This window comes from Nuphar pumila, chromosome 1 (genome assembly GCF_984573655.1).
Source record: "Nuphar pumila chromosome 1, dmNupPumi1.hap1.1, whole genome shotgun sequence".
In the NCBI taxonomy this organism is placed as follows: Eukaryota; Viridiplantae; Streptophyta; class Magnoliopsida; order Nymphaeales; family Nymphaeaceae; genus Nuphar; species Nuphar pumila.
In genome coordinates this window covers 19062178-19087908 of record NC_143249.1, presented here as the reverse complement: position 1 = coordinate 19087908, position 25731 = coordinate 19062178, and the positions used below count along the sequence as shown (strand labels likewise).

The window sequence follows — 25731 nt, the reverse complement described above, 5'->3', positions numbered from 1 at the left end:
GGAGAGATGGTTAATGAGGTATGTGGCGGTAAGCATACATTTGCCCCAAAAACGGAGTGGTAGGTTGGCTTGAAAATGAATTGCTTGAGCAACATTCAACAACTCACGGTGTTTGTGTTCAATAACCCCATTCTGTTGCGGTATTGTGATACAATTGCATTGATGAAGAATATCGTTTTCTTGAAGAAGAGTTTGGAAATCGTGAGAAATGAACTCGATGCCATTGTCGGATCGAAGACACAAAAGAGGGGTTTGAAACTGAGTATGAATTAACGCAAGGAAACTTTTAAAAATATTAAAATCTTAGACTTGTACTACATAAGACATACCCATGTGCATCTGCTAAAGTCATCAACTATGGTCAAGAAAAAATGGGCTCTGAACATAGAGGGGGTCTGATATGGCCCTCATATGTCGCAATGGATGAGTTGAAATGGTCTGAAGGAGGATATGGTCCCATGAGGGAAGGGTAACCAAGTTTGTTTGGCTTTATGACAAACACAACATGGAGTAGTAGGAACCTGGTCATTAACTTTATTAGAATTGATAAGAATTTGAAGACGTGAATTTGACACATGTCCAAGACGAAGATGCCAAAAAGAAGGAGGTGTGGTGTGTAGGGCATGGGGGAAATCACCATCAAGGATATAAAGGTTCCCTTGCAGCTTACCCGTTCCAATCGTCTTCGAGTGCGGGTCCTGAAAATCACAATTATCAGTATTGAATACAATGTCACATTTCAAATCATGAATCAATTTGCTAACGGAAAGAAGGTTGAATTTAAAATGAGAGACATAGAGAACATTGCGTAAAATGATGGTGGGGGTTAAGGAAACGGTGCCGGTGTGGGTAGAGTGAGAAAATGTGCCATCGGGGAGACTGATGGGTGAGAAAGAAATTAGTATAGGAGAAGACAGATTGGAGATAGAGTTGGTGATATGATCGGTGGCACCGGAATCGATAATCCAACTTTGAGATGCAATCAAGCAAACTGAAGGTGTGGGTATGTTACTTGCAAGGTTGACCATGGAGGGAGTAGATTGATTACCGAGGTTGACGATGGCCATTATTTGTTCACATTGCTCTTGGATGAGTTTAGAAAGGGGGGAGCTTAAAACCGGTTTTTAAGGTTCGGTGGTAGAGACACAAGCATTGGCTTGACTAGTGGCTCAAGCACTTTAAGGACCCCTTGAGCGGTTAGGAAACCATGAAGATGGTAGCACTTCGGTTTAGTATGTCCAAGACGGCCACAATGATCGCATTTGGGTCGTGGACGCGTCTGTCCTATCCTTGGTGCATCGGTTTTGATAGAAATATTGCTTCGATCAACTACCGTTGCGGCTGGCTCATGAGATGGCATAAGATGAAGATCGCATTGTCGCTTCTCTTGAATAATCAGAGAGTATACCTTAGAGATACTCGGTAAGGGTGTCATAAGGAGTAATTGGCTCTGAATGACACTAAAACTATTATTGAGGCCCATCAAAAACTGGATGAGTCGCTCACGTTGGTGGAGGTCCTGAATAACCTGCATTGTGCCACACAAACATGGTGGTACCTCAATGTAAGTGAACAATTCATCCCATAAACCTTTTAACTTGGTAAAATATATGGTTATGGGGGATTGATCTTGCTTGAGGTTGATTATCTCTTGTTGAATTTGATATATCCTGGGAGAATCGTTCGCGGAGCTCTGCCCAAACCTCGACCGCCGTTTGAGCGTAAATGACACTGGTTGCTAGGTCTTTATGGATGAAATTAAGCAACTCGGAGCGCACCATATTGTTGCATCGCTCCCACATGGCAACATTTGGTGACGAGGATTCAGGTTTCATGATGGATCTATCAACGAAGCCTAATTTGTTTTTGGCACTCAGTGCCATAACCATAGCCCTACTCCACATGGAGTAGTTGTCTCCAGTGAGCTGCTGCGACACTAGAGATATCCCTGGATTATCAGAGTGATGAAGAAAAAATGGATTAAGCATCAATTCTAGAGGGTTCTCAGATGATATCGTTTCGTTGTTGATGTTGTTTGACATCATTGATGATGGCACACATGAAACATGAAACTCTAGTCAAAATAGCATATCTAACATGAGAGAGCAACTCAAGACCAACGATCCTTTGTTAGCACAGGGAGTATCAGACCTGAGCCTGATGTCGATCGAAGCAAGCACAAAGTTTGAACGTCTGATAAAGAGGACCAAGTCGAGCTGAATCTTTGAATCAGTGCAGGCGTTGATTGAGGTGTAAAAAAGATGATCAAGATAATACATGCTCTGATACCATGATAAAAGGCAAAGAATAATGTGAAAACAACAATGATGTTGGAAAAATAATGATTCGGTCTTCACTAGCCTTTTGATAATGAACACGGTATACATTGGTACAATATTTATAAAGAAACAAAGCACAACATATAACGATGGACTGTAGTATCCTACGTTATTAAGGAGACTTCAATGGTTATCCAATGATTTCAATATGGGAAAAGGAAACTCACGAAGAGTTATCCGATAACGTGGATGAGACCGATAATGTTGGTAACCATCTAATATTGACCCAGCTAATATATATATATATATATATATACTTTTAAAATGAGCAGCTCACGATTGGCTCGTAAAGCTAGCCTGATAACAAGCTCATGATGAGGTAACGAGCCGAGCTTGACTCATTTACCAGCCCTAGTTCGCTATTTCTGGCGAGACCTATATAATCAGTCAGTTAGTTGGAAGTTTAAACAAAATAAGCCTATTATTTAAAGCCTAACATGGGCTGCGTTGACTCTTTGTGAAGCCCAACAAGATTATAACCAGGAAGCATACGAAAACGGAACATTCCAATTGGGTTCAGTGGGCATGTTAGGCTTGCCTGTGGTCTTTTATGTTGTAGATGGACACCAAGCTAGATTGGTTGTATCTGAACTGGCTCCCTGTTTGACTTATGTCCAACTAGTTCTATATGAATTTGTGAAAAATAAAAAGTGATTTGGTCAATGAGCCTGTTTGATTCATGGATGTGCATGGACAGGACAAGACAAGACAAGACATGCTTTCTCACCCTGACCACGTACCCTAATTTTTTTTCTCACGTTCAAGTTATCCCGTCCTCCACTGCTCTATGGTTTTTGAGCCACAATCATTCAATTTGCGGACATGCATGGACGGTGATGCAAATGTTGGGATGAGTGGCCATTATCCGCTCATCTCGGCATATCCACGAACATGGGCCCGTTCGTGGATATGCCTGGGCAGTTATAAAACAAAGTTTCAAATAAGCCTTTTTTTTTATATAAAACTGTTTTCAAATTCCCGTTCCAATAATCTTGTTGAACCTATTTACATAGCTGAGCCCAAAAAAGGGGAATCCGAGAGATGGAAAATTATAAATCATGCTCAACACTTGATGTGTAGAAAATAGCACAAGCCAAAAGCCTCTCGAAGCAAACCTTACAAAAGGCTAAAACAACCGATCTTTTTCTTCTCTCTCTCTTCTATTGTTTTCAAAGATCTTTGCTCGGTTCTCCTACTGTTTTGCTCATCTGCTGCACACTACGTCCATCAGTGGTATCAGAGCGGGTTGAGATCCTTTAAGTCTGCTGCATCCTTTGTCTTCCATCCATTGAAACCTGCAAGGAAAGCATGACAAGTTAGTCGGGCTTCAGGAAGCCCTCTATTTTTTTTTTGTGACTGTAAACTTGCACAATCACAAATTTTTTTTGGTTCGCTTGAGGGACTCTAAGAGCAGATACCCGAAACTGGAAAACTTCAATGTGGCCCCGACAGAGCTCGAACTGTGATGTTTAATTTTTTTTTCCCGTTTGATTTCTGTGCTGCCACTGCGTATCTCAAAAAATCATATCTATGAGAATAGTTTTTTTTATCTGTAGAAATCTACAATAAGAATATGAATAAAAAAAATAAAAAAAAGGGAGGAAAACTATCCTCTGTTGATCTGTCGCCAGTTTTCTTTTTCGACGATCACTGCTATTTTATCAGCAACCCCGATCTTTGACCGACCTTTTTCTGTTTTCTCTCTCACCTTGTCTGAATCTGTAACCGCTAGGGAAGACATCCACCGACGTTCCTGAAAAGGGAAATCACAACAAAAACACTGAAAAACTTATCTGAGAAAATACTGGAAAATAAAAGAGGACACCGGAAGTCGGTCGTCCGGCCAACGTTCTGGTTTGGGTCTTCTCTCAGAGATAGATCTGAGCCAGGAGCACCGACCCAAACACACGACAAGTCTTTTTCACCGGAATCCCTGGCCGAAAACTTGAATGAGTCTTGTGGCATCCCCGACGAACCTTCGAGAGAAGAGAGAGAAAGTCGACTGAAAAATATTTTTTTTCAGTAGACTTTAGAGTATTTATACCCTATGGTCAAAATTACTCATAAGCCCCTCCTTTTTGCGGATTATTCAGAAAAAATGTTATTAAAGATTAAATTGTAACCTGCATATCTTTTTTTTTATTTTTGCTAAAAGAGGGTTGCGTGTGTGATTTTATCAAAATTCTATTATAAAGCCTGAGAATATTTAAATTTACAAAAATAAGCTTTTATGTTTTAGTATTAGTATTTTTTTTATAATTTCTGCTAAAGACTGCTTCTATTAATTTTTTTTGGCATAAAACTTTATAGGCTGAAATTGATTCGTGGTCCATTTTTTTCTTTCGTTTCTTAATAAAAAAATTATTATTAAAATAATAATAATAAAATAAATAAATTGCTATAAACAAAATAAAACAAGATAGGATGGCTAGTCGTGTGTGTGCTTCTGAACTTGCCAAAACTGACAAGCTAAACAGAACAAAATTTTCAATCTGGACAAGGAGAATACCTTTAGCTCTTACACTTGAGGGTTTGGAATATATATTACACAAACAAGTAGAAAATCCTGGAGAAATAGGGTAAAAAGAGGAGAAAGGAAAATATGAAAAATACTTAAGAGATGATCTTATAGCTAGAACTATTATATTAACTTATATGGATGATGACCTGATTAGAGTTTTTGAAGACTACAAAACATCAAATGAAATAATGGAAGCAATTGGGTCTAAATATGATACTACATCCGAAGTATATGTTCAACTACTCTTAGAACAATACAATTCATATAAAATGAAAGAGTCAGACAACGTAGTAGATCATGTAAACTGTATGTTGGTCATGACAAAAGACTTAGCAATAGCTGGAAACGTGATACATGACAGGATGCAAATCTCAACCATCTTGAATAGTCTGTCTGTATCTTGGAGGATGGTAACCACAACACTTAGAATGAATACTAAAAGTCTAAACCTTAATGAATTACCTCTGCAACTTGCGATAGGGCAAGAACACACAGTCAAGGACAAAAAGTCAGAACTCATGATAGCTCAAGATGTCTCATCCAACAATCAAGCACCCTTTAAAAGGAACAACAATAACTTTAAAGGAAAAGGAAACAATAGGTTTAATAAAGGACATGATATTAACTCTAGAAGGCCTCAGAGAACTGGACCTCAAGTAAAGTGCTTCAAATGTGGGAAGATGGGATACATCCAAAGGAACTGCAGGACGAAGACCTTCAACAGGAACAATGGACAACATAGGAATCAGAACAACAAAAGAAGACCTGATAATAAAGAAGTTGTTTGCGTGGTGTCTGAATGCCTATTTGCAAACGAAGAGCTCTCAGAATGGTGGGTTGATTCTGGAGCAACCCGACACATAGCTAAAAGCCCAAATGGATCTGTAAACATGAACCAGGTGAACACAAGGTGTACATGGGTAATAACACCTACTGTGATGTACGTGGAATTGGGTCTTATAGACTTAATGTAGGTGGAACAATTGTCCTTCTTAATGAAATTCTTTATGTACCCTCAACGAGGAGGAACTTAGTTTATGTTCCGACATTGACTGGAAAAGGATTTGAAGTCAGATTCATTCATGGAAAAGTCATAATAGGGAAACATAGCAGAGTCCTATTTGAAGGAACCTTTATAAAAGAACATTGTATGTTTAAGCTATGTGATAATAAAGAATCAGTTTTTACTTATATTGATTGTGTCTTTAACATTGATATAAATGTATGGCATAAAAGACTTGGACATATAAGCATAAAGAAAACAAAAAACTTAGCACAACAAGGAATAATTTCTACATTTAATGAAGCACACTTTGAAAAATGTGAAACTTGTATATATGGAAAAATGGTTAGAAAATCTTTTCCATCAAATGTTGTACGTGGTAAAGAATTGTTAGAAATAATTCATACTAATATTTGTGGACCATTTAGAGTCCAAACTCACAGTTGAATGCTATATTTTATAACATTTATTGATGATTTCTCAAGATACGACTACTTATACTTGATCAAACATAAATCAGAAGCTCTTGAAAAATTTAATGAATATAAAAGCAAAGTTGAGAGACAACTTGGAAGATGTATTAAAATAATTAGGTCAAACAGGGGAGGTGAATACACCTCAAATGAGTTTTGTGAATTCTATAAAGATCTTGGCATTAACAGACAAAGAACCATGCCAAGAACACCACAACAAAATGGTGTTGCAAAGAGGTGCAATAGAACCCTCTTGAACATGGTTAGGACTATGTTGGTAGGAGCACAATTGCCCAAAGTTTTTTGGGGTGAAGTTGTAAATACAACAATGTATACCCTGAATAGAGTGCCCTGCAAAACTGTCCCAACAACTCTGTATAAAAGCTGGACTGGTAGGAAACCATATTTGAGCCATCTTAGGAGATGGGGTTCTGTAGCACATGCTAAGATCTTAGATCCAACTATTGATAAGTTGGACAATAGATCTGTTAGAGGTATTTTTATTAGATATCCTAAAGGATCAAAAGGCTACAGGTTATACCACAAAAGGTTGGGACTGATTGAGAGTAGAGATGTTGAGTTCTTAGAAGGACTCAACAGTGCATCCAGTGATCCTATGGAGGATCCCTTTGATTTACTAGATGATTTTGATGATTAAGATGAACAGTTTGGCAATGAACCAAATGTGAATCAGTCAGACAATGAAGCAACTGATCCAAGCTCCTCTACCTCTCAAAGTTTAAGCGGTCATAAGAGGACTAGAGTTCCTCCATCCTATCTGGATGATTATTATGTGTATCTAACTGAAGAGTTATTCTATTAAGTAGATATAGATGAAATGATCGATAATTTATCATATTTTGATGCTGTTAAATCACATGAAGCATCAGAATGGAAAAGAGCTATGGATGAAGAAATAGAATCCATTGAAAAAAATCAAGTCCGAGAATTAACTGATCTTCCTGAAGGAAGGAAACCAGTCGGTTGTAAATGGGTTCTTAAAAAGAAGTATAAGGCTGATGGGTCAATAGACAAATTCAAAGCAAGACTGGTAGCCAAAGGTTTTTTCCAAAGAAAAGGTGTTGATTACACTGAAACCTACTCACCAGTTGCTAAGTTTGCATCCATCAGGATAATATTATCCATAGCAGCTCATTATGATCTAGATGTGTGGCAGATAGATGTAAAAAACTGTCTTCTTGAATGGTAACTTAAAAGAAACCATTTATATGTTTCAGCCAGAGGGATATGTCATAGATAGTGACAAAATATATAAGTTAAAAAAATCCTTGTATGGGCTTAAGCAATCACCAAGACAGTGATATTTGGCTTTTCATAAAGCAATAACTAAGATTGGATATGAAGTCAATCAATTAGACCACTGTGTATATGTCTGGAAAAGTGGGAGTCGCTTGCATTTTATCTCTTTATGTTGATGATATATTGTTGACTGAAAATAATAATGATATTATAGTCAACACAAAGAGTTGGTTGTATACCAACTTCGAAATGAAAGATATGGGTGAAGCTTCATACATTCTGGGAATCAAAATTATCAGAAATCGAGAATTAAATATTCTCAGCTTGAGTCAAGAAAGATATATTGAATATATTTTAAAGAAATATAGAATGCATGACTCGAAACCCAAAGGATTGCAGTACTGTCAGGTTGTCAAAAGAATTTTTCGATATTTGAAAAGCTCAAAAGGATTGCAGTTGAGTTTTCAATCTGACAAACTTGATTTGATCAGATACTCAGATGCTGACTTTGCAGGATACAAAGATGACATTAAATCTACTTCTGGCTATATCTTCCTGTTAGTATAAAAAGCAAGGTTGTGTGGCTCTGCATACTCAGGAAGCTGAGTATATTGCCTGTAATGCAGCAACAACCTTTGCAGTGTAGATTAAAAGGTTCATTTGTGATTTAAAATTAGATCTTGAATTTGAACTTGTGCATATTTTTTGTGACAACCAGGTTGCTATTTCTTTGATGAAAAGTGGGGCAGATAGCTCTAAAAGCAAGAATATAATGGTAAAATGCCACTATATACATGATGTGATTGAACGGAATGAGATAACCATTGATTATCTACCATCATCAGACATGGTAGCAGATCCTATTACGAAATGGATCCCTGAGGATCTGTTCACAATACATGTGGCACACATGGAATTAAGATACTTGTGATTACGAGGCAAATCCATATGAAAAATCCGTAATCATTGTATGAAAAACCTACAATAGTGGAAGCAAGGCCGGCAGATATATGACCAAGTTGGAGATGTTGGGATGAGTGGTCATTATCCGCTCATCTCGGTATATCCACGAACATGAGCCCGTTCGTGGATATGCCTGGGCAGTTATAAAACAAAGTTTCAAATAAGTTTTTTTTTTTTATATAAAACCGTTTTCAAATGCCAGTTTCAATAATCTCGCTGAACCTATCTGTATAGCTGAGCCCAAAAAAAGAGAATTCGAGAGATGGAAAATTATAAATCATGCTCAACACTTGATGTGCAGAAAATTGCACAAGCCAAAAGCCTCTAGAAGAAACCTTACAAAAGGTTAAAACAGCCGATCTTCTTCTTCTCTCTCTTCTACTGTTTTCAAAGATCTTTGCTGGGTTCTCCTGCTGTTTCGCTCATCTGCTGCGCACTTAGTCCATCAGCAAATGCCCCCTAAGAGTATGTTTGATTGCTCGTCCCAAGCACAGGACAAAAAATACATGGAGATCACAATTTTTAACAAACTGCGGTGGATGGCATTCCGCGCGTCTGTTGCATTCGTTAAGGTGTGTAATTTTCGATCTACCTCCCCCGTTACAAAATGAACAAGAACAAAGGAAACAATTTATAAAAAAAACATATGCGCCCGTCGATGCGGTTCTCTCTCTCCACCGATTGAGCAAGGCAGAAGAAAGTGGGGTTTCACGGCCAGCGCTCTCTTTGTAGATGACACACCGCTCTTCAACCACCACCATCAAGCGTTAGAGTGGGGTTTCACAACCAGCGCTCTCTTTATGAATAACGTGCCGCTCTTCCATCACCACCATCAAGCGTTAGAGTGGGGTTTCACGACGGATATTCCAACGACGAAGTTCAACTGCCTCATTGGAAGCTCTAGGTCTTCAGCTGACACTGGGAGCTCCACCACCGGGTTCCTCCACCAAGATGCACGGGATGCCTTCTGCCTCCTCAAAAGCTCTACCAGAAACCAACGACAGGCGCAGACTCCGATTGTGAGACGAACTCCGTGCTTGGGGTAGGAGGGGTTTCACCGTCGAGCCAACGTAGGAGGGGTTTCACCATCGAGCCGATAGTGGAGGTTATTCATTGCGGGGACTCCGATGGGTTGTTCACTGCGGAGACTCTGAGTGTATTGCATTTTTCGAGATGGTAGGAGGGGTTTCACTGTTGGGCCAGCAGAGGAGGTTGTTCTCTGCGGGGATTCTGAGTGTGTAGCATTTTTCGAGATGGGTAGGAGGGGTTTCACCATTGGGCCGGTGACGGAGGTTGTTCGTTGTGGGGACTTCAGTGGGTTGCGATGAGCTCTGTGCCTGAGTGGGTGCGGTGGTGGTTGAGTGTAGTGTTTTCATGATTCTTGCCTTGCTTAATTGGGTTTTGTTCAAACATGAAGAAGAAGAAGGGTTTCAACGGGAATGGCGCCAGGAAGCGGTGGATTCCGGTGCCGTCGGTGTACCAGCTGCACTACACGGTCAAGAGGGCGCGAGCAAAAAAAATGAGAAATAACACGTTTCTACTATATCGGACATCAAACAACAAATATTTAGAACATAGCATATGAGTACGATCCAAACAAATGTTGAACTTGATATAATTGTGATGGAACAAACATAACCAATGTTCTGTTTCTTTTTCTTTTTTTTCATTTTGTCCAACCCTAGACAAGCCATCAAACATACCCTAAGATTCCACTTGGTTTGTACTTATAAAGGTATTTTTGTAATATTTTGTAATATAAAATATTCGTTCTTCTCCGATTTGTTTTCAGCTCAACTCACTTGGGATTTCGATAGGTTTTCCAGTAAGTGTATTTGGGCTAGATCCAAAATTTCTTGATAGGGGTTCGGATCACCTTGACCCCGCCTGGGTGGGTTGCTGGTGCCCCACCCTTACTCTAGGTCGGGTAAGAGTGGGCATACCTAAACCCGACCCATGTCTATCCCCCTCCACATCCCCGACCCCGACCCCGACTCCTCTCTCTCTCTCTCTCTCTCTCTCGCTCGCTCGCTCGCTCGTTTAGGCTGGAAAAGGCCTGTGAGGGTGAGAATTCTAGGGTTTTTTTGGGGGTTTTCTTATTATTCTTCCTCCCGTTTGAGATTTCAGAATCATGCCAGCAGAGAATTCTAGATTTTTTTTGGGTTTTTTCTTATTCTTCTTCTATCTCTGACGATTTCTTTTTTCTTTTGCTATTGATTTCTTCTTCTTTTTTGCTCGTTGGGAATGAAGGGAGTCAACTTGAAAGAGAGGAGAAGATATCGTTGGAGTTGACGGATTATGTGAGTTTGGTCTCTCCTCTTTTCTTTATTTCGGGTTTCTGCATTCTGTTTTTCCTTTTTCTTGTTTGATTGGTGGATTCCTTCCCGTCTGAAAGTGAATTGTCAAGAAACAAAAGAACAGTAGAAACCTTGAAGGCAATGCCATGAATCTCATTCTTGGGGAAATCTCAGTGAGGGAAAAGGTTGCGACTTGCGATGTTCTGAAAATTTTGTTTTTCCTTGGGAAAATATTGGCAACTACAAAAATATAAAAAAAAATATGGCAGGTAAATAATATAAAGACACCAAGAATCTTTTTTATTGCATTAATGTCACGACTGCTAGAAATTTGTGATTCCATTCATGAGAGATGTGATTCAGATTTCTTGGATTTATGATTCCCAGTTACAGGGGATTGTGCTTATGAAGCATCAAGAGCTCTTTGTGGAACACATTTTGCTAAAGTGGGCTTTTGTATGCAAACACACACACACACAAATGTATGCCTCTTATGCATAATGTATTCTTCTTTTAGATCGATATGCAGTGAAACTTTTTTCTTTTCCAGCGCTGATAAGAGATCCTGGCTTATTTATAAAGCATGTGATAGTAATTGGTCCCAAAGGTCCAGTGAAATGCAAAACTGCTCTTTCAGGGATGTAGAGTGCTTTTGAACCTCGTCAAGGATATAAAACTCCGTATAGTTTAGCCACTCCAGGTTGCTGCATTGCATCAGAAGTGGGCTTGTTTTGTTACTAATGAAACCTTTGATTATGTTTCATCACAAAGTATCCCTCTTCATTACTGATCTTTCTGCTTTGCTTTCTAGTTTCTTTCCAATTTCTCTGACGGTCCATGGAATTTCTGTCTGTGGTAGTTGAACATTACTTTTTGGAATATTGTTGGGGCTTTATGGACGCCTGTTGCTTTTCGTTTCTTCTTTTTGTTTTCATATCAAGTTTCCTATGTTACGACAGTGCTTTTTGTTATTCCCTAGGTATGTTCACTCTTTGTATCCTTAATTGAGTGGACAGTGGACTCCATTTATAGGTCACAATACTTCTCTTTTTGAATTTAGTGTGAGAAAGTTCACAACAATTAGTGGATTATTACCACTATTGGTTACCATGCAATATGATGCTATCATTTTTTAGGTTATCTCCCTGATTGATAGACAAGGGACACAGTTGTTTGCTGTAGCTTCACTTGTCATTTCTAGGACATGGATTTCATATTGCATTGCTTCTTTAAATGGTAAGTTTTAAAGTTTGTGCTGGAGCAGGACAATGCAGCTTTTGTTCGGTTAATCGCTGTTAGTGTCCTTCAGAGTGCTGCATCAGCTATCCTTGCACCTTCCCTTAGGTTATCCTTTTGAATCTTAGTTCTACTTTGAATATCCAACCTGTTAAAAATGTCAACCTTTAGGAGTTAGAAACAGATGCTGCTTGGCTGCATACTCAAAAAGAAAATGAAGATCTTGTTTTTTAAATGTTCACCTGCTTGGTCCTTTGGTAAAAAATCACCACTTCACATTGTGCATCTCAATATTATCATCATCAAGCCTTATCCCAACGACATGGAGTTGGCTTTGCGAGTCCTATTTACTTCATGTTATGCATCTAAGAATTGAAAAACATGACTAATAGTTTTTGAAAAGGACTGTCATCGAAATTATGTGAACTGTTTGTTTAGCATGCAATATTTCAATTCTGCAAGTAGCATAATTAGAAATTAGATAGAAGCTGTATCTGCATAACTTTATGGTTTATCATGCTAACTTCATTACATGTTTATGAGAGTTGAATTTGTCAAATTGGAAATATCTTTTCAGCTACATGTATGTTATATTGCATCTGTCACCAAGAGATTGGATACATCAAAGAACTCTAAAATAAACCCTCTAACTGTACAACTATAGCATTTAGTTTGCAATGACAATCATAAGGACAAATATAACAACCTATAGTCTGAAAATTTCCTTCTGAAAATTACTCAAAACCTAGTTAGAACCACAGCCTTTTGTTGGCTTAACACGTACACCACAAATTGATACACCCTGACAAATTTAAAAATGACATGGTGGTTTGATTTATTAATTATCACAAACAATGGAAATTTTAGTAATTTTATCAAGAAATAGTAAAAGATATTTATATATGCATGTGTGGAATAACATTTTTTTTCTGTTTTGAGAGATACAATAACATTTATACTTCTAACTGTTGTGTTCTTTCCTTGTTCTTATTATATGCTTTGCTTGAGCCATTCTTTCTCAACCTTTGTTTCCTTGGTTGTGTGGATTCTCTTGTTGATGTGGAACTGCTATCGATTCATTTGATTCTCTTCTTGTTTAACCTTTCGTGTGAGTTTGTTAAATTGACTCGATTGGTGAGTTTGTTATTTTTCTGTTTCGTGTCTTTGAATTATTTTTATATTTGATATTTGACATTACCAAATATATCATTCCACTGGAACAGTCATTTAGAAGCTCCCTCTGTCATAGTGATTGACTGCACTTGTTGTTGTTTTTAATTTTCATATCATCTGCATATGATTTTCTTTGACTGTTATGATGTTCACCTGGTGGTGGTTCAGTTTTTTTCCATGACTTATAATCAAATTCTTCTTAATGCCAATGGAATTTTTGTTTCTTTCACTACACATGAAAACCATGTAACTATGCTTACATTTGTTTGATGACTAATGAAAGCTCTGTTAGCATTGCATGTCCAGATTTGGTTTGAGCAGCCTACCTTCTATTAGTTATGGTTGCCATATGTTCTTTCTTTTTCTTTTTGGCTTTAGAGTAATTGTTTGTCAGAAATCTCTTTGTTTGTTTGTTTGTTTGAATATTAATTGGGCATAACTGCTTTGCATTGGTTTTATGATTACAAACTAAGCATGCTATGAAATACATGGAAGTGATATTTATGCTCTATGGATTATTTTTAGAGTTCTCCAAATCATACATAGAAAAAGATGAATCGTAAGGGCAAGCAAAAGACTCCTCAAAAAGCCACACAATCAAGTGAGAGACTACCAATTTTGCATGTCCATGATCCGCAATGAGAAGATGAAGCAAAACACAACACCTATTTCTCATATGCTCACAAAAACCAAAAGGCAAAAAGATTCCATCATATTTAACCTATTCATACGAGCAGCTATAGAAGCATCACCAAAATATTTAACTTGTGTTACCCTTAGATTTGATATTCTAGATAAAAACATATCATGAAAATTTTATTAGCTAAAGAGTTCTATCTTGATCATGATTATAGATCAAACACAAGTTTAAGAACATAAAACCGGAGAAGCTTTCAATGCAAGATAGTCAACTTAGGTAGCATAGTAAAAGAACCTAACTTAAAAACATCAAATTGAATATTTTAAAGAAAAAATACAAATAATAGTTAATCCACAAAACCATACCTCTCTGTAAACCACCATGGAAAAACAAGAAGGAACAATATAACAAAGACCCTCTAAGCACGCGAACAAGCATTAGTTTGTTCTATAAAAAGAAAAATTTCAATTCAAGCCAACATGATAACTCTTCTCCTTGCATAACCAACAAAGCCTTCTTCTTTTTGTATAAACAATGAAGTCGAATTAAAATTATAAGAAAAATTGATATTTATCTATTTGAAAGAAAGTGGTTATTTGTCAACCTAACGAAGAATTAAGTTAAAAGCCGTGGATACACAACGAAATACACAAAGCTGTAAACACTCTAACAAAAAATAAGCAGCAGGGATGCAATTCAATCAATTTAAGACACCCATAATACATAATCATGCTCAAAAGGAAGAATTGTGTCATGTTGTCCATCAACTTCTTTTTAGCCTACAAGCCAACATGTCTAACCAAAACGAGAGAGAGAGAGGAACCTGTGTCGATGCCAGAAAACACTGTCACCGCTTGGAAGGAGGAAGGGGAACATGTCCCCCCAACCCAAACCCCTCTATCTCACCTTGCAGTGGCAGCCGAACGTGTTTTCCTTCCTCCTTTTGAGCATTGACAATGTTTTCCTACATTGGTGCAGGTTCCTCTCTCTCTCTCTCGTTTTGGTTAGACATGCTGGCTTGTAGGTTAAAAAGAAGTTGATGGACAATATGACACAATTATGCCTTTTGAGCATGATTATGTATTATGAGTGACTTAAATTTGCTTTGAATTTCATCCGTGCTTCTTATTTTTTGTTGGGGTGTTTATGACTTTGGGTATTTTGATGTGTATCCATGTTCTTTTCCTTAATTATTCGTTGGGTTGACAAATAACCACTTTCTTTCAAATAGATAAATATCAATTTTTATTATAAATTTAATTCGACTTTGTTGTTTATACAAAAAGAGGAAGACTTTGTTGGTTATGCAAGGGGAAGAGAAATAGTGTTGGCTTGAATTGGAATTTTTTTTATGGAACATACTAATGCTTGTTCTCATGCTTAGAGGGTCTTTGTTATATTGTTCATTCTTGTTTTGCCTTGGTGGTTTACAGAGAAGTATGGTTTTGTGGATTAACTATTATTTTGTATTTTTCCTTTAAAATGTTCAATTTGATGTTTTTAAGTTAGGTGCTTTTACTATGCCGCCTATTTTCACTATCTTGCATTGAAAGGTTCTCCGGTATTATGTACTCAATCGTGTGTTTGATCTATAACCATGATCAAGATATAATTCTTTAGCTAATAAAATATTCATGATCTATTTTTAGCTAGAATATCAAATCTAATGGTAACTTGAGTTAAATGTTTTGGTGATGCTTTTGTAGATGCTTGTATGAATAGGTTTAATTTGATGAAATCTTTTTGTTTTTTGTGAGCATCTGAGAACTAGTTGTGTTTTGCTTCATCTTGTCATTGAGAATCTTGGGCATGCAAAATTGGTATTCCTAACAATTGATTTAACTCAATGACATGATTTTTTTGTGGATAGTTTCAATGGCGGGTGGGAAAGTTAAAAAAGGGAAGCCATCTTCAGCTGATCACTACCAAGGTGGAATACAGTTTCACAAATCAAAAGGCCAACACATCCTGAAAAACCCGCTGCTTGTTGACACCATCGTTCAAAAGGCTGGAATCAAGAGCACTGATGTTGTCTTGGAGATTGGTCCTGGTACAGGAAACCTTACCAAGAAGCTTCTTGAAATTGCAAAGACAGTTGTTGCCATAGAGATGGATCCACGAATGGTTTTGGAGTTGCAGCGCCGCTTCCAGGGTACAGGTGTTGCGAATCAGTTGAAGGTATGCACATTTCACATAATGTGTGGTTATATAAATTTTGGTGATTGCACTCTTGCTGTCTCTTTCTCAAGGCTTTGTGTTGGTGGCCTTTACCCCATTTATATCCACTTGACTTTGTATTGATACTAGCTCATATCAGAGAGGAAGAAACAAGGATGAATTTGATGTTCAGGATTTATTTTTTGTTCTACTTTAGTCAGTTAATCTATGTATCTTATGAATTATATCCATTCTTTGTCCCCTATTGTATGCTCTTGCTGGGCAGTGGGGCCTATATTTGTAACAAGAGAGATGATTTCTGCTTCCGCTCCTCATATACCTGAGGAAGGATCCATCTTGTGCATGTGAAAATCTCTACAAAAAGAGATTGTGTGTAACGCCACAATACAAGAAATACAAAGAGTGCACAAAGGCACAAAGGAGAACACTCACAAGTGCACGAAGGCACAGATACACATGCACAACAGCATGAAACAAAATGAACTTCAATTCATAAGTTCCCAAGAGGGGCTTTACAATATTGCATATGCACTCACAAAAAAGAATATGTTTACAAGGGCCACTAAGGCCTATTTATAATGCAAAAAGAAGCCACAGGTGCAGCTCAATATGACTGTTGGAGCTGCACCCAACGGTCACATTTGTGACTGTTGGGGCAGCTCCAACAGCTATATAGAGTTGTCCCTTTCACAACAGTCAAAAAGAAAAAAAAGTGTAAAAAGCAAAAGTAAATAAAAAAAGAAAAAGTAAAAATGTTAGCTCATTAGGGTGGCTGACACCTATTGAGTAAAAGGATTGAAATACCCCTGATGGGTATTTCAGTTTACAGTTAAAAGAGACATAATATTTTAACACTCCCCCTCAAACTTAGGGTGTCACGACCGAAAGTTTGCCAAGAAGGAAGTTAAATCTTGGAGAACACAGCGCCTTAGTGAAGAAGTCTGCCAGTTGATATTCTGATGTAACATAAGGAAGGTCAATGGTTTTTCTTAAATATTCTTCACGAACATAGTGGCAGCCCATCTCGATATGCTTCGTGCGCTCATGAAATGTGTGATTTTTGGCAATGTAGATTGCACTTTTATTATCACAACATAATTTTGTGGGCCCTTGAACTTGAATATTCATATCTTCCAACAAGTTGCGAATCCAAACAATCTCCATGGTAGTAGATGCCATGGCTCTATACTCAGCTTCGGTGGATGAAAGCGATACTTTTTGCTGCTTCTTGCATCTCCAAGGGATTAATGATTCACCTAAAAAAATACAGAAACCAGTGGTGGAGTGACGGTTATTTGTGTCACCTCCCCAATCAGAGTCAGTATAATCTATTAAACTTAATTCAGACGTAAAAGATAGAAATACTCCCTTGTTTACTGTACCCTTTATGTATCTGATGATGCGAAGGATGGCGCTCATATGGACTGTAGTAGGTGCATGTTGAAATTGACTAGCAACATGTACTGCATGAGAAATATCAGGCCTGGTAATGCTGAGATACGTTAGGGATCCAACCAGTTGCCGGTAAGGTGTGGGATCTTTTAAGAGAATCCCATCATCAATCTTCATCTTCGAACCTACTATTTCAGGAGTTTCGCAGACCTTGTCATCTGTGATTCCTGATCTATCAAGAATCTCACAATCTAGTTTAGTTTGAGACAAAAAATAGCCTCTCTGAGAATAGGCAACCTCAATTCCCAAAAAATATGTCAGAAATCCTAAGTCTGACATTTCAAATTTTGAAGTCAAAATAGATTTAATGCTCTTGATTCCTTTGATATCATCACCTGTTATTAACATATCATCAACATATAACAATAATATAACAATCCCTGCATCAGATTTCTTAACAAACAATGCAGTGTCAGTATAGCATGAAGTGAAACCATTTTCAGTCATTACATTGTTAAACCTATCGTGCCAAGCCTTGGGTGCTTGTTTCAGTCCATAAAGAGCTTTACGAAGACGAAGAACTTTATTTTTAGGGTTTTCCATACCAGGTGGAGCATCCATGTAAACTTCTTCATTAAGATCTCCATTTAAAAAGGCATTTTTGACATCCATTTGGTAAATATTCCATTTTCGAATTGAAGCAATGGTGATAAGACATCTGACAGTAATCATACGAGCTACTGGAGCAAATGTCTCTTCATAGTCAATCCCATATTCTTGACTGTACCCTTTAGCTACAAGACGAGCCTTATACCTTTCAAGAGAACCATCACTCTTAGTCTTGACCTTGAACACCCATCGACATCCTATAGTTTTCTTGCCATTGGGAAGAGATTGAAATTCCCAAGTGTTAGCTTTCTTAAGAGCTTTGAGTTCACTCTCCATGGCTTCTCTCCATTCAGTACATTGTTTGGCTTCTCCAAAATTTTTTGGTTTAAAATAAGAGTGAATGACACTCAAACAAGCTCGATATTTAGGAGAGAAAGAATCAAAAGATACGAATCTAGATGGAGTCCTTCTAGTTCTTTCAGTTCTCCTAGGATGAGAATCATGAGTGGAAATAGTCTCACTAGGTTCACTATATAGTTCAATAGCACTCCTAAAGGTGCTTCTATCTTTATGCGAATAAGTGATGGGTTCTCTAGATACATTTTCTTCTTGAGGGGTAGAAGGGTTAGAGTTATTGTTGATCACAACCATTTCATTTTCACTATTATATGTTGATTCATCATCACTAGAGATATCATCATCCTTAGATAAAAGGTCAAAAAGAAAGGAGTAATCGGCATTTTCTAAATGAGATTCATTTTTTTCAAAACCACTATCATTTTCCAAAAAAGTTACATTCCTTGAAACATATAATTTATCATTCTTAGAGTCATAACATCGAAATCCTTTTTGAGTTTCCGAATAGCCAAGGAAAGCACAAGGAATGGCTTTTGGTGAGAGTTTATCATTTTTATCGGTAAGAACAAAGCACTTACAACAAAAAACTCTCAACCTATTATAATCAGGTTCTTTTTCATATAGAATCTCAAAGGGAGAAATTTTATCTAAATTTTTGGATGGAAGTCGGTTGATAAGATAGACGGAAGCAAGAGCCGCTTCGGCCCAAAAATTTTTAGGAATATTTTGGGAAATGAGAAGGGTTCTAGTGGTTTCAATGATATGCCTATGCTTTCTTTCGGCCAAACCATTTTGTTGTGGGGTCTTAGGGCACGATCTTTGATGGACAATGCCACAATCCTCAAGATATTTCTTAAACTCATTAGAGAGATATTCACCTCCGGAATCGGTCCTAAATATCTTTAAATTACTATTAAATTGATTTTTAATCATCATATGATATGTTTTAAAACATGAAAAAACTTCATGCTTATGTTTGAGAAAATGTATCCAACAATATCGTGAGAAATCATCTACAAAAATCACATAGTAAGCAAAACCACCTTTGGATATGACAGGTGCCGGTCCCCAAACATCCGAGTGAATAATTTCAAAAGGTTTAGTACTAAACATAGTTCTTGGTTCAAAAGGTATACTTCTCATTTTTCCAAGAATACAATCATTACAAGATAAAGTATTTTTACAAAGATCTTTAACAAAATGTAGATAGGATAACTTGGTGATGTTGGGATGACCAAGTCTCTTGTGCCAAACATTTATGTCTTTATGTTGGGCCACATTACAAAAGGTGTTTTTAGGAATTTGAAGAAAGTCCACATAGTACAAGTCTCCTTTCCTAGAGCCTTCCCCAATCAATCTCCCGGACCGGTGATCCTGTATTAAACATTTATTAGATGGGAATTGAATGTTACACCCAAGGTCCGTGAGTTGAGAAACGGAAAGCAAGTTTAAATTTAATTTTGGTATAAGTCTAATTTTTGGAATAAAGAAGTTTTGGGTTTTAAAATTTCCAATTCCCTTAATTTCTAGAGAAGTACCATCCGCGGTCGAAACAAAAGAAGGTGACACATTTTTAGAATACTCGGAAAGAGATGAAATGTTTGGGGTCATATGAAAGGATGCACCTGAATCTAAGAGCCAAGAAGTTTTACCTGGAGGAGAAGAGGTGGATACGGCGGCACCGGAAATAGCTCCCTTTAGAAGAGGTTGAAGAGCCTCCACAATTTGATTGAGAGATAGAGCTTCTTTTGAAGATTCCTCTTTGGATGGTTGAGATGTAGTTGCCATTGCTAGAAGTTTCTTCCATTTTGGGCAAACCGGTTCGATATGACCCGGTTCTTTGCAAAAGTGACACGAGATTTTGCTATAATCTCTTCTTCCTCCTTGATTTTGATTCTTAAAATGAGGAGGTCTATATGTTCTTAAATTGTTACCGGGTCTAGAAACAGCATTAACACCATCACATTCTTCTTGATTTGTGGACATTGCAAGCACACTAGGATTTTGCTTGCTAATGCCCATACGGGTTTCCTCTCCACTTAATTTAGTTAAGACATCTTCAAGAGAAGGAGAGGTAAAAGAGGATAGGAGAGAAGATCTTATTTGCTCAAACTCGGGCCTTAGCCCATTCAAAAAATTGAAGAATCGGTCTTCTTCTAATTGCTTATGACGAAGCTCTATGACTTCTCCACTCCACTTGGGTTCAAGCATGGCAAGCTTATCCCAAATTGAAGAGAGTTCCGCAAAATACTCTCTTATTGACATATCACCTTGAACAAGAGTTAACGCTCTCTTTTGAAGATAATACTTATGGGACAAGTCCCTAGAAGTATACATCTTCTCAAGATACTCCCACGCTTGAGAAGCCTTTTTAAACTTTATAATGTTGGCATTAATCCTTGTCTCAACGAAAGAGAAAATCCAAGACAAGATCTTAAAATTCTTCATTTCCCATTGCTCATGTTTCCTACTATATTCCTCAAGAGCATTAGTTCTTTCATCTCCCTCAAGGGTTTTGATTTCTCCTTCTTTAACCAAAGTAATTTTAGGCTCGGGTTCCGGAATCGAGCCTTGAATGTAACCCCAAAGCCCTTTCCCTTTGATGTGAGCTTCCATATTTCCGACCCACACATGATAATTTGAGCCATTTAGCTTGAAACCAAGAGAAAAATGGGAGTCTTTCTCACCCATTAGAGAGGAAAGAAGAAAGAAAAGAATACGTGTCACAATAAGATTTTAAATCTTTCTTGTTGTAGTAATCTTCTAAAATATTGAATGAAGAAGCGCCTCCACTCCAATCACCAAAAAGTTGAAGGCACGTTTTTCGAGGCACTTGATATTGAGAAGAATCACACCAATTTCTTTCTCCAAACAACCTTGCTCTGATACCATGTGAAAATCTCTACAAAAAGAGATTGTGTGTAACACCACAATACAAGAAATACAAAGAGTGCACAAAGGCACGAAGGAGAACACTCACAAGTGCACGAAGGCACGGATACACATGCACAACAGCATGAAACAAAATGAACTTCAATTCATAAGTTCCCAAGAGGGGCTTTACAATATTGCATATGCACTCACAAAAAAGAATATGTTTACAAGGGCCACTAAGGCCTATTTATAATGCAAAAAGAAGCCACAGGTGCAGCTCAATATGACTGTTGGAGCTGCACCCAACGGTCACATTTGTGACTGTTGGGGCAGCTCCAACAGCTATATGGAGCTGTCCCTTTCACAACAGTCAAAAAGAAAAAAAGTGTAAAAAGCAAAAGTAAATAAAAAAAGAAAAAGTAAAAATGTTAGCTCATTAGGGTGGCTGACACCTATTGAGTAAAAGGACTGAAATACCCCCGATGGGTATTTCAGTTTACAGTTAAAAGAGACATAATATTTTAACAGTGCACAAGTTGAAAAATGCAATGTTAGTTCTCATACATTTACGCTCACGTGTTATAAAACAAGTAGATTAAATATGCTATCTTAGCTTGTTTGGATGTGAGTGAAGGCAATGTTGTTGAAATGTAATTAGTTTCTCATCTATTTAGTGGTTCATCTTGCGTGAGCCTAGAATTTTCATAAGCGGTTTAATCTTAGTCACAGATATTGACAATATTTTCAAAATATCGCGATATTATTGCTGTAAATTCAGCAAACGATAATTAGGTAAAATATCGCCAATTTGATAATATCGCAATATTATCATGAGAATATTGTGATATTCTCGTGATATTATCAATTAGTTTTATTGTATTTATTTAGTTTTTGCATTTTAAATATGTTTTTCTTTTTTCTTTTACATTTTTGCTTGTTTCTTTTATTATTTATGTATTTTTTGTCTAAACATGATGTTTTCTTACTTATTTTTGTTATTTTTTATATTTTCAAGTCTCGAGATTTTCCTGAGATTTATCACCAAACATGTAATATCACAAAAAATAGCCTCGCCGAGATATAGCCGATACCAATATTTGCGACTAAGGATTCAATTGAATATTTGGCACAAGCACAACCCTAACCTGTAAGCGGTAGTTGTAGAAGCAGCAATTATTTTCTGCTTTGTGCCACATTTTGTTTGTTTGTTGTTATGGCTTCTTATCTCTGCATCATTCTCTTAATGAGGTCTTGTCATCACATACGTTTGATTGGATTTGTTTATGGCATGGTTTTTCTATTCAGATTTCTGGGTGCAGAAAAGGAGGAAACTGTTTTGCTGATATCATTAGATAGGCCAAAGCAGATACGTGATATTCTACCATATTATGACCTGCCTTGCCACTCCCTCATGCCTATGGCAAGGACGAACATTGATTTAGTCAAGTAATTGGGATAGCTCCACCATTAGAATGTCTCATATTTTCTTTACAAATTGATTGGTAAATCCATGTGTTCATATTTTTTGATGAGTACAGTGACTGGTAAAAACACATAATTTAGATGACCTTTTTGACGATTGTTTGGCTTTACAGTTTCAAATGCATAGCATGTTTGTGTTGACCGTGCACATTTCCCTGGGCCTCGGTTCCTCACCAGTTATATCATTTGAAATAGCTGATTTGAATTGCTGAAAGCATCTTTACCTTATCAAATATCTCTTTTGTCATGCACAAAGCTTTGATGGTTTGAGCTATTTGAAGCTGATCTGTATTTAAATTTTGGAATGTCTAGGTTATACAAGGAGATGTTCTGAAGTGCGAGCTTCCATACTTCGATATCTGTGTGGCTAACATCCCCTATCAGATCTCATCGCCTCTTACATTCAAGCTTTTGACTCACAGACCTGTGTTCAGATGTGCAGTCATCATGTTCCAGAGGGAATTTGCAATGAGACTTGTTGCCAAGCCAGGAGACACACTGTACTGCCGTCTATCAGTAAATACTCAACTGCTGGCTCGCGTTTCTCATCTCTTGAAAGTTGGAAGAAACAATTTCAGGCCGCCACCAAAAGTGGATTCTTCTGTTGTTAGAATCGAGCCTCGGAAGCCACTTCCTCCTGTGAATTTTAAGGAATGGGATGGGCTGATCCGTTTATGTTTCAACCGGAAGAACAAAACTTTGGGTTCCATTTTCAGGCAGAAATCTGTCATTTCTTTGCTTGAAAAGAACTATAAGACATTACAGGCATTGCAAATTTCACAATCACCATCTTCAGATGAAGGCAATATGTTGGATGCAGCTGTCTTGGGTGATACTGCTGGGGACTCTAGTATGGAACTGGACAGTGGAAAAGACAATGAAGAGATGGAAATCGATGGTGGTGATGCAGAGGGAGAAGGGGCCTCTCAGTTCAAGGACAAAATTATGGGCATCCTGAGACAAGGGGATTTTGAGGAGAAGAGATCTTCAAAGCTTACTCAGGTAGATTTTTTGTACCTTCTCTCTCTCTTTAACAAGGCTGGCATCCACTTTGCCTGATTCTCAGTGACAAGTTCTTGCCGGAATTTGTTTTGTCAAAAAATTATTGAGTATTTGTAGATGGTGCTGCGGAAGAGTGTATTATGATGCATTGTCTTTTGGAGTTGGATTGTCTTTAAGTTAGTGTAGGAATGAAAGTTTTGGGTTGGCAGGAATTATAAGATGTGATGACCATTTTCTTTGTTTTTTATTCATTTTCGTGAAATGTGTGAGGATGAAGGGCCAGTCGATCCAAGTTTTCTATCACTTAAATCTCTCTCTCGTGCACTCTCTCTCTCTCTCACGCACACACACACACATGTATCGGTCATGTTGGTGCAACCTTCAATTGCAGTTGTGAGAATAATCCTGTATGTTTAATGGAAGAATATTTGAATCTAAATGATCCTTTTGGAGCCACCATAATTGACTACTCAAAGATCTAAACAATCCTTCTGAAAGAGGATGATGTTTATGACTGCAAAAGGTTGACAGGTTTAAGTGCTACTCTTGCCATGCATATCAAAAGTTTCATGTGCATAGAGAAAACTTGTAGGCAATCTTGAAATCTGTGGCTAAATAGCTTGACACTGGATGGAACTGGAATTGGAATTATTGGTGGATTGGTTTTGGTTATATTACCATATGCTTTTAAGAGGAATTTAGCTCACAATGGGGACACCATGACTAACAAACCCACCAAGCACATACATCTCATCCATGCTGTGCCTATTTTTGTTGCTATTCTCTTGGGCTTTTTTTACTGGAGAGTGATCAACAGATGGAATATGATTACTTCGTTCGTGGTTAACCCAGTCAAGTGGTCATAACTTATGAGCTCAACAAAAGCCTTGGTGCCATATACACACCTTAAGACACTTTTTGCAAACTTGTTTTCCTTTGTTTATTCATTATCCTAGTTTTAGAGACAACGCCATCACCACGAGAGACATGCTTTTGTAGGGGCAAATCGTAATTTATAGACTTGGAATTTAGAGGGTGAAACCCTTTAGCTTAGAGAACCAGATCATGGGGATCACCATTTTCGGATGCTTAATCAAACTCCAGAGTATGATTTGCTCCCATACTTTTGGCCAACTTGGCTATGTCCTCGAAGGTTCGCTCAGAAAACTTTCCCAATTTTTCAAGACTAAGGTGGCCCGGCTAACTCTACCAGGCCTTTATCAAGATCATTGTAAGCTTAGTTTTGAGTATGGAACTTGTAGATCAAGATAGTCAATTAGGTGTCAGAAAATGCAAGTCACGGCTTGAAACAGTTGATAGAAGAGGATGTTAGTCATTGTTTCCTGATGGCTGCATCAGTGCTGGAAATTTGTTGTCTTGGGTTCAATATAATATGAAGTTTAGGTTCTGTTTGGGAGCTGGTGTTAGATCAGAGATGAGAGGGGTAATGGGCATGGAGATGAAAATGGAAGTAAAATTGTCAACTACATTCTTGTAATGATGTAGTTGAAATGTGAAGATGGCAGGTCATCTCCACTCATCTCCATGCTCATGTCCTAAATCCGGGCTCCTGGATAGCAGCCGGGTCGAGATAAAGTGAATCCCCATTTCCCCTCCAGTCTCCCTCTCAAATCCGGCTACCAAACAGAGCCTTGGCACAATATTTTAAAGGACCATCTTACATCAACGGAGGCTTCAAACTAGCTTCCAACTTTTGGTACAAGTGAAGTATCAAATAGCTTAATTGATTGGAGTGAGAAGCTCTCCCACATATAACCAACCCTGTTTAAGAAACACCATTTGGCTTTTTACACAAACGGTCTCCACAGAGTTAATTGGACTTTCCCAAAAGATTAAACCAACCAAACCTTCCATTAGTGAAGGCTAGTAACGCATGATCTAGCTAGAGATTTGGAGGCCCATAACTAAGAC

The 25731-nt window shown here is 37.7% G+C and overlaps 1 protein-coding gene and 1 long non-coding RNA gene across 2 annotated transcripts; one reads left to right on the top strand and one right to left on the bottom strand.

Annotated features, from left to right (window-relative positions):
* Positions 1 to 10545: 10545 nt before the first annotated feature.
* Positions 10546 to 24108, top strand: LOC149848225 (ribosomal RNA small subunit methyltransferase-like). Its single transcript, XM_089985221.1, has 4 exons — positions 10546 to 10623; positions 10810 to 10859; positions 15776 to 16083; positions 23110 to 24108. Exons 3-4 carry the CDS (start codon positions 15781 to 15783, stop codon positions 23854 to 23856), a joined length of 1050 nt encoding a protein of 349 aa, XP_089841347.1. The 5' UTR covers positions 10546 to 10623; positions 10810 to 10859; positions 15776 to 15780; the 3' UTR covers positions 23857 to 24108.
* Positions 18931 to 20238, bottom strand: LOC149848226 (uncharacterized). The gene is made up of 2 exons (XR_016427334.1): positions 20094 to 20238; positions 18931 to 19815 (listed from the first exon to the last, which is right to left on the bottom strand). It is a non-coding gene; the product is annotated as an uncharacterized LOC149848226 (long non-coding RNA).
* Positions 24109 to 25731: the final 1623 nt, after the last annotated feature.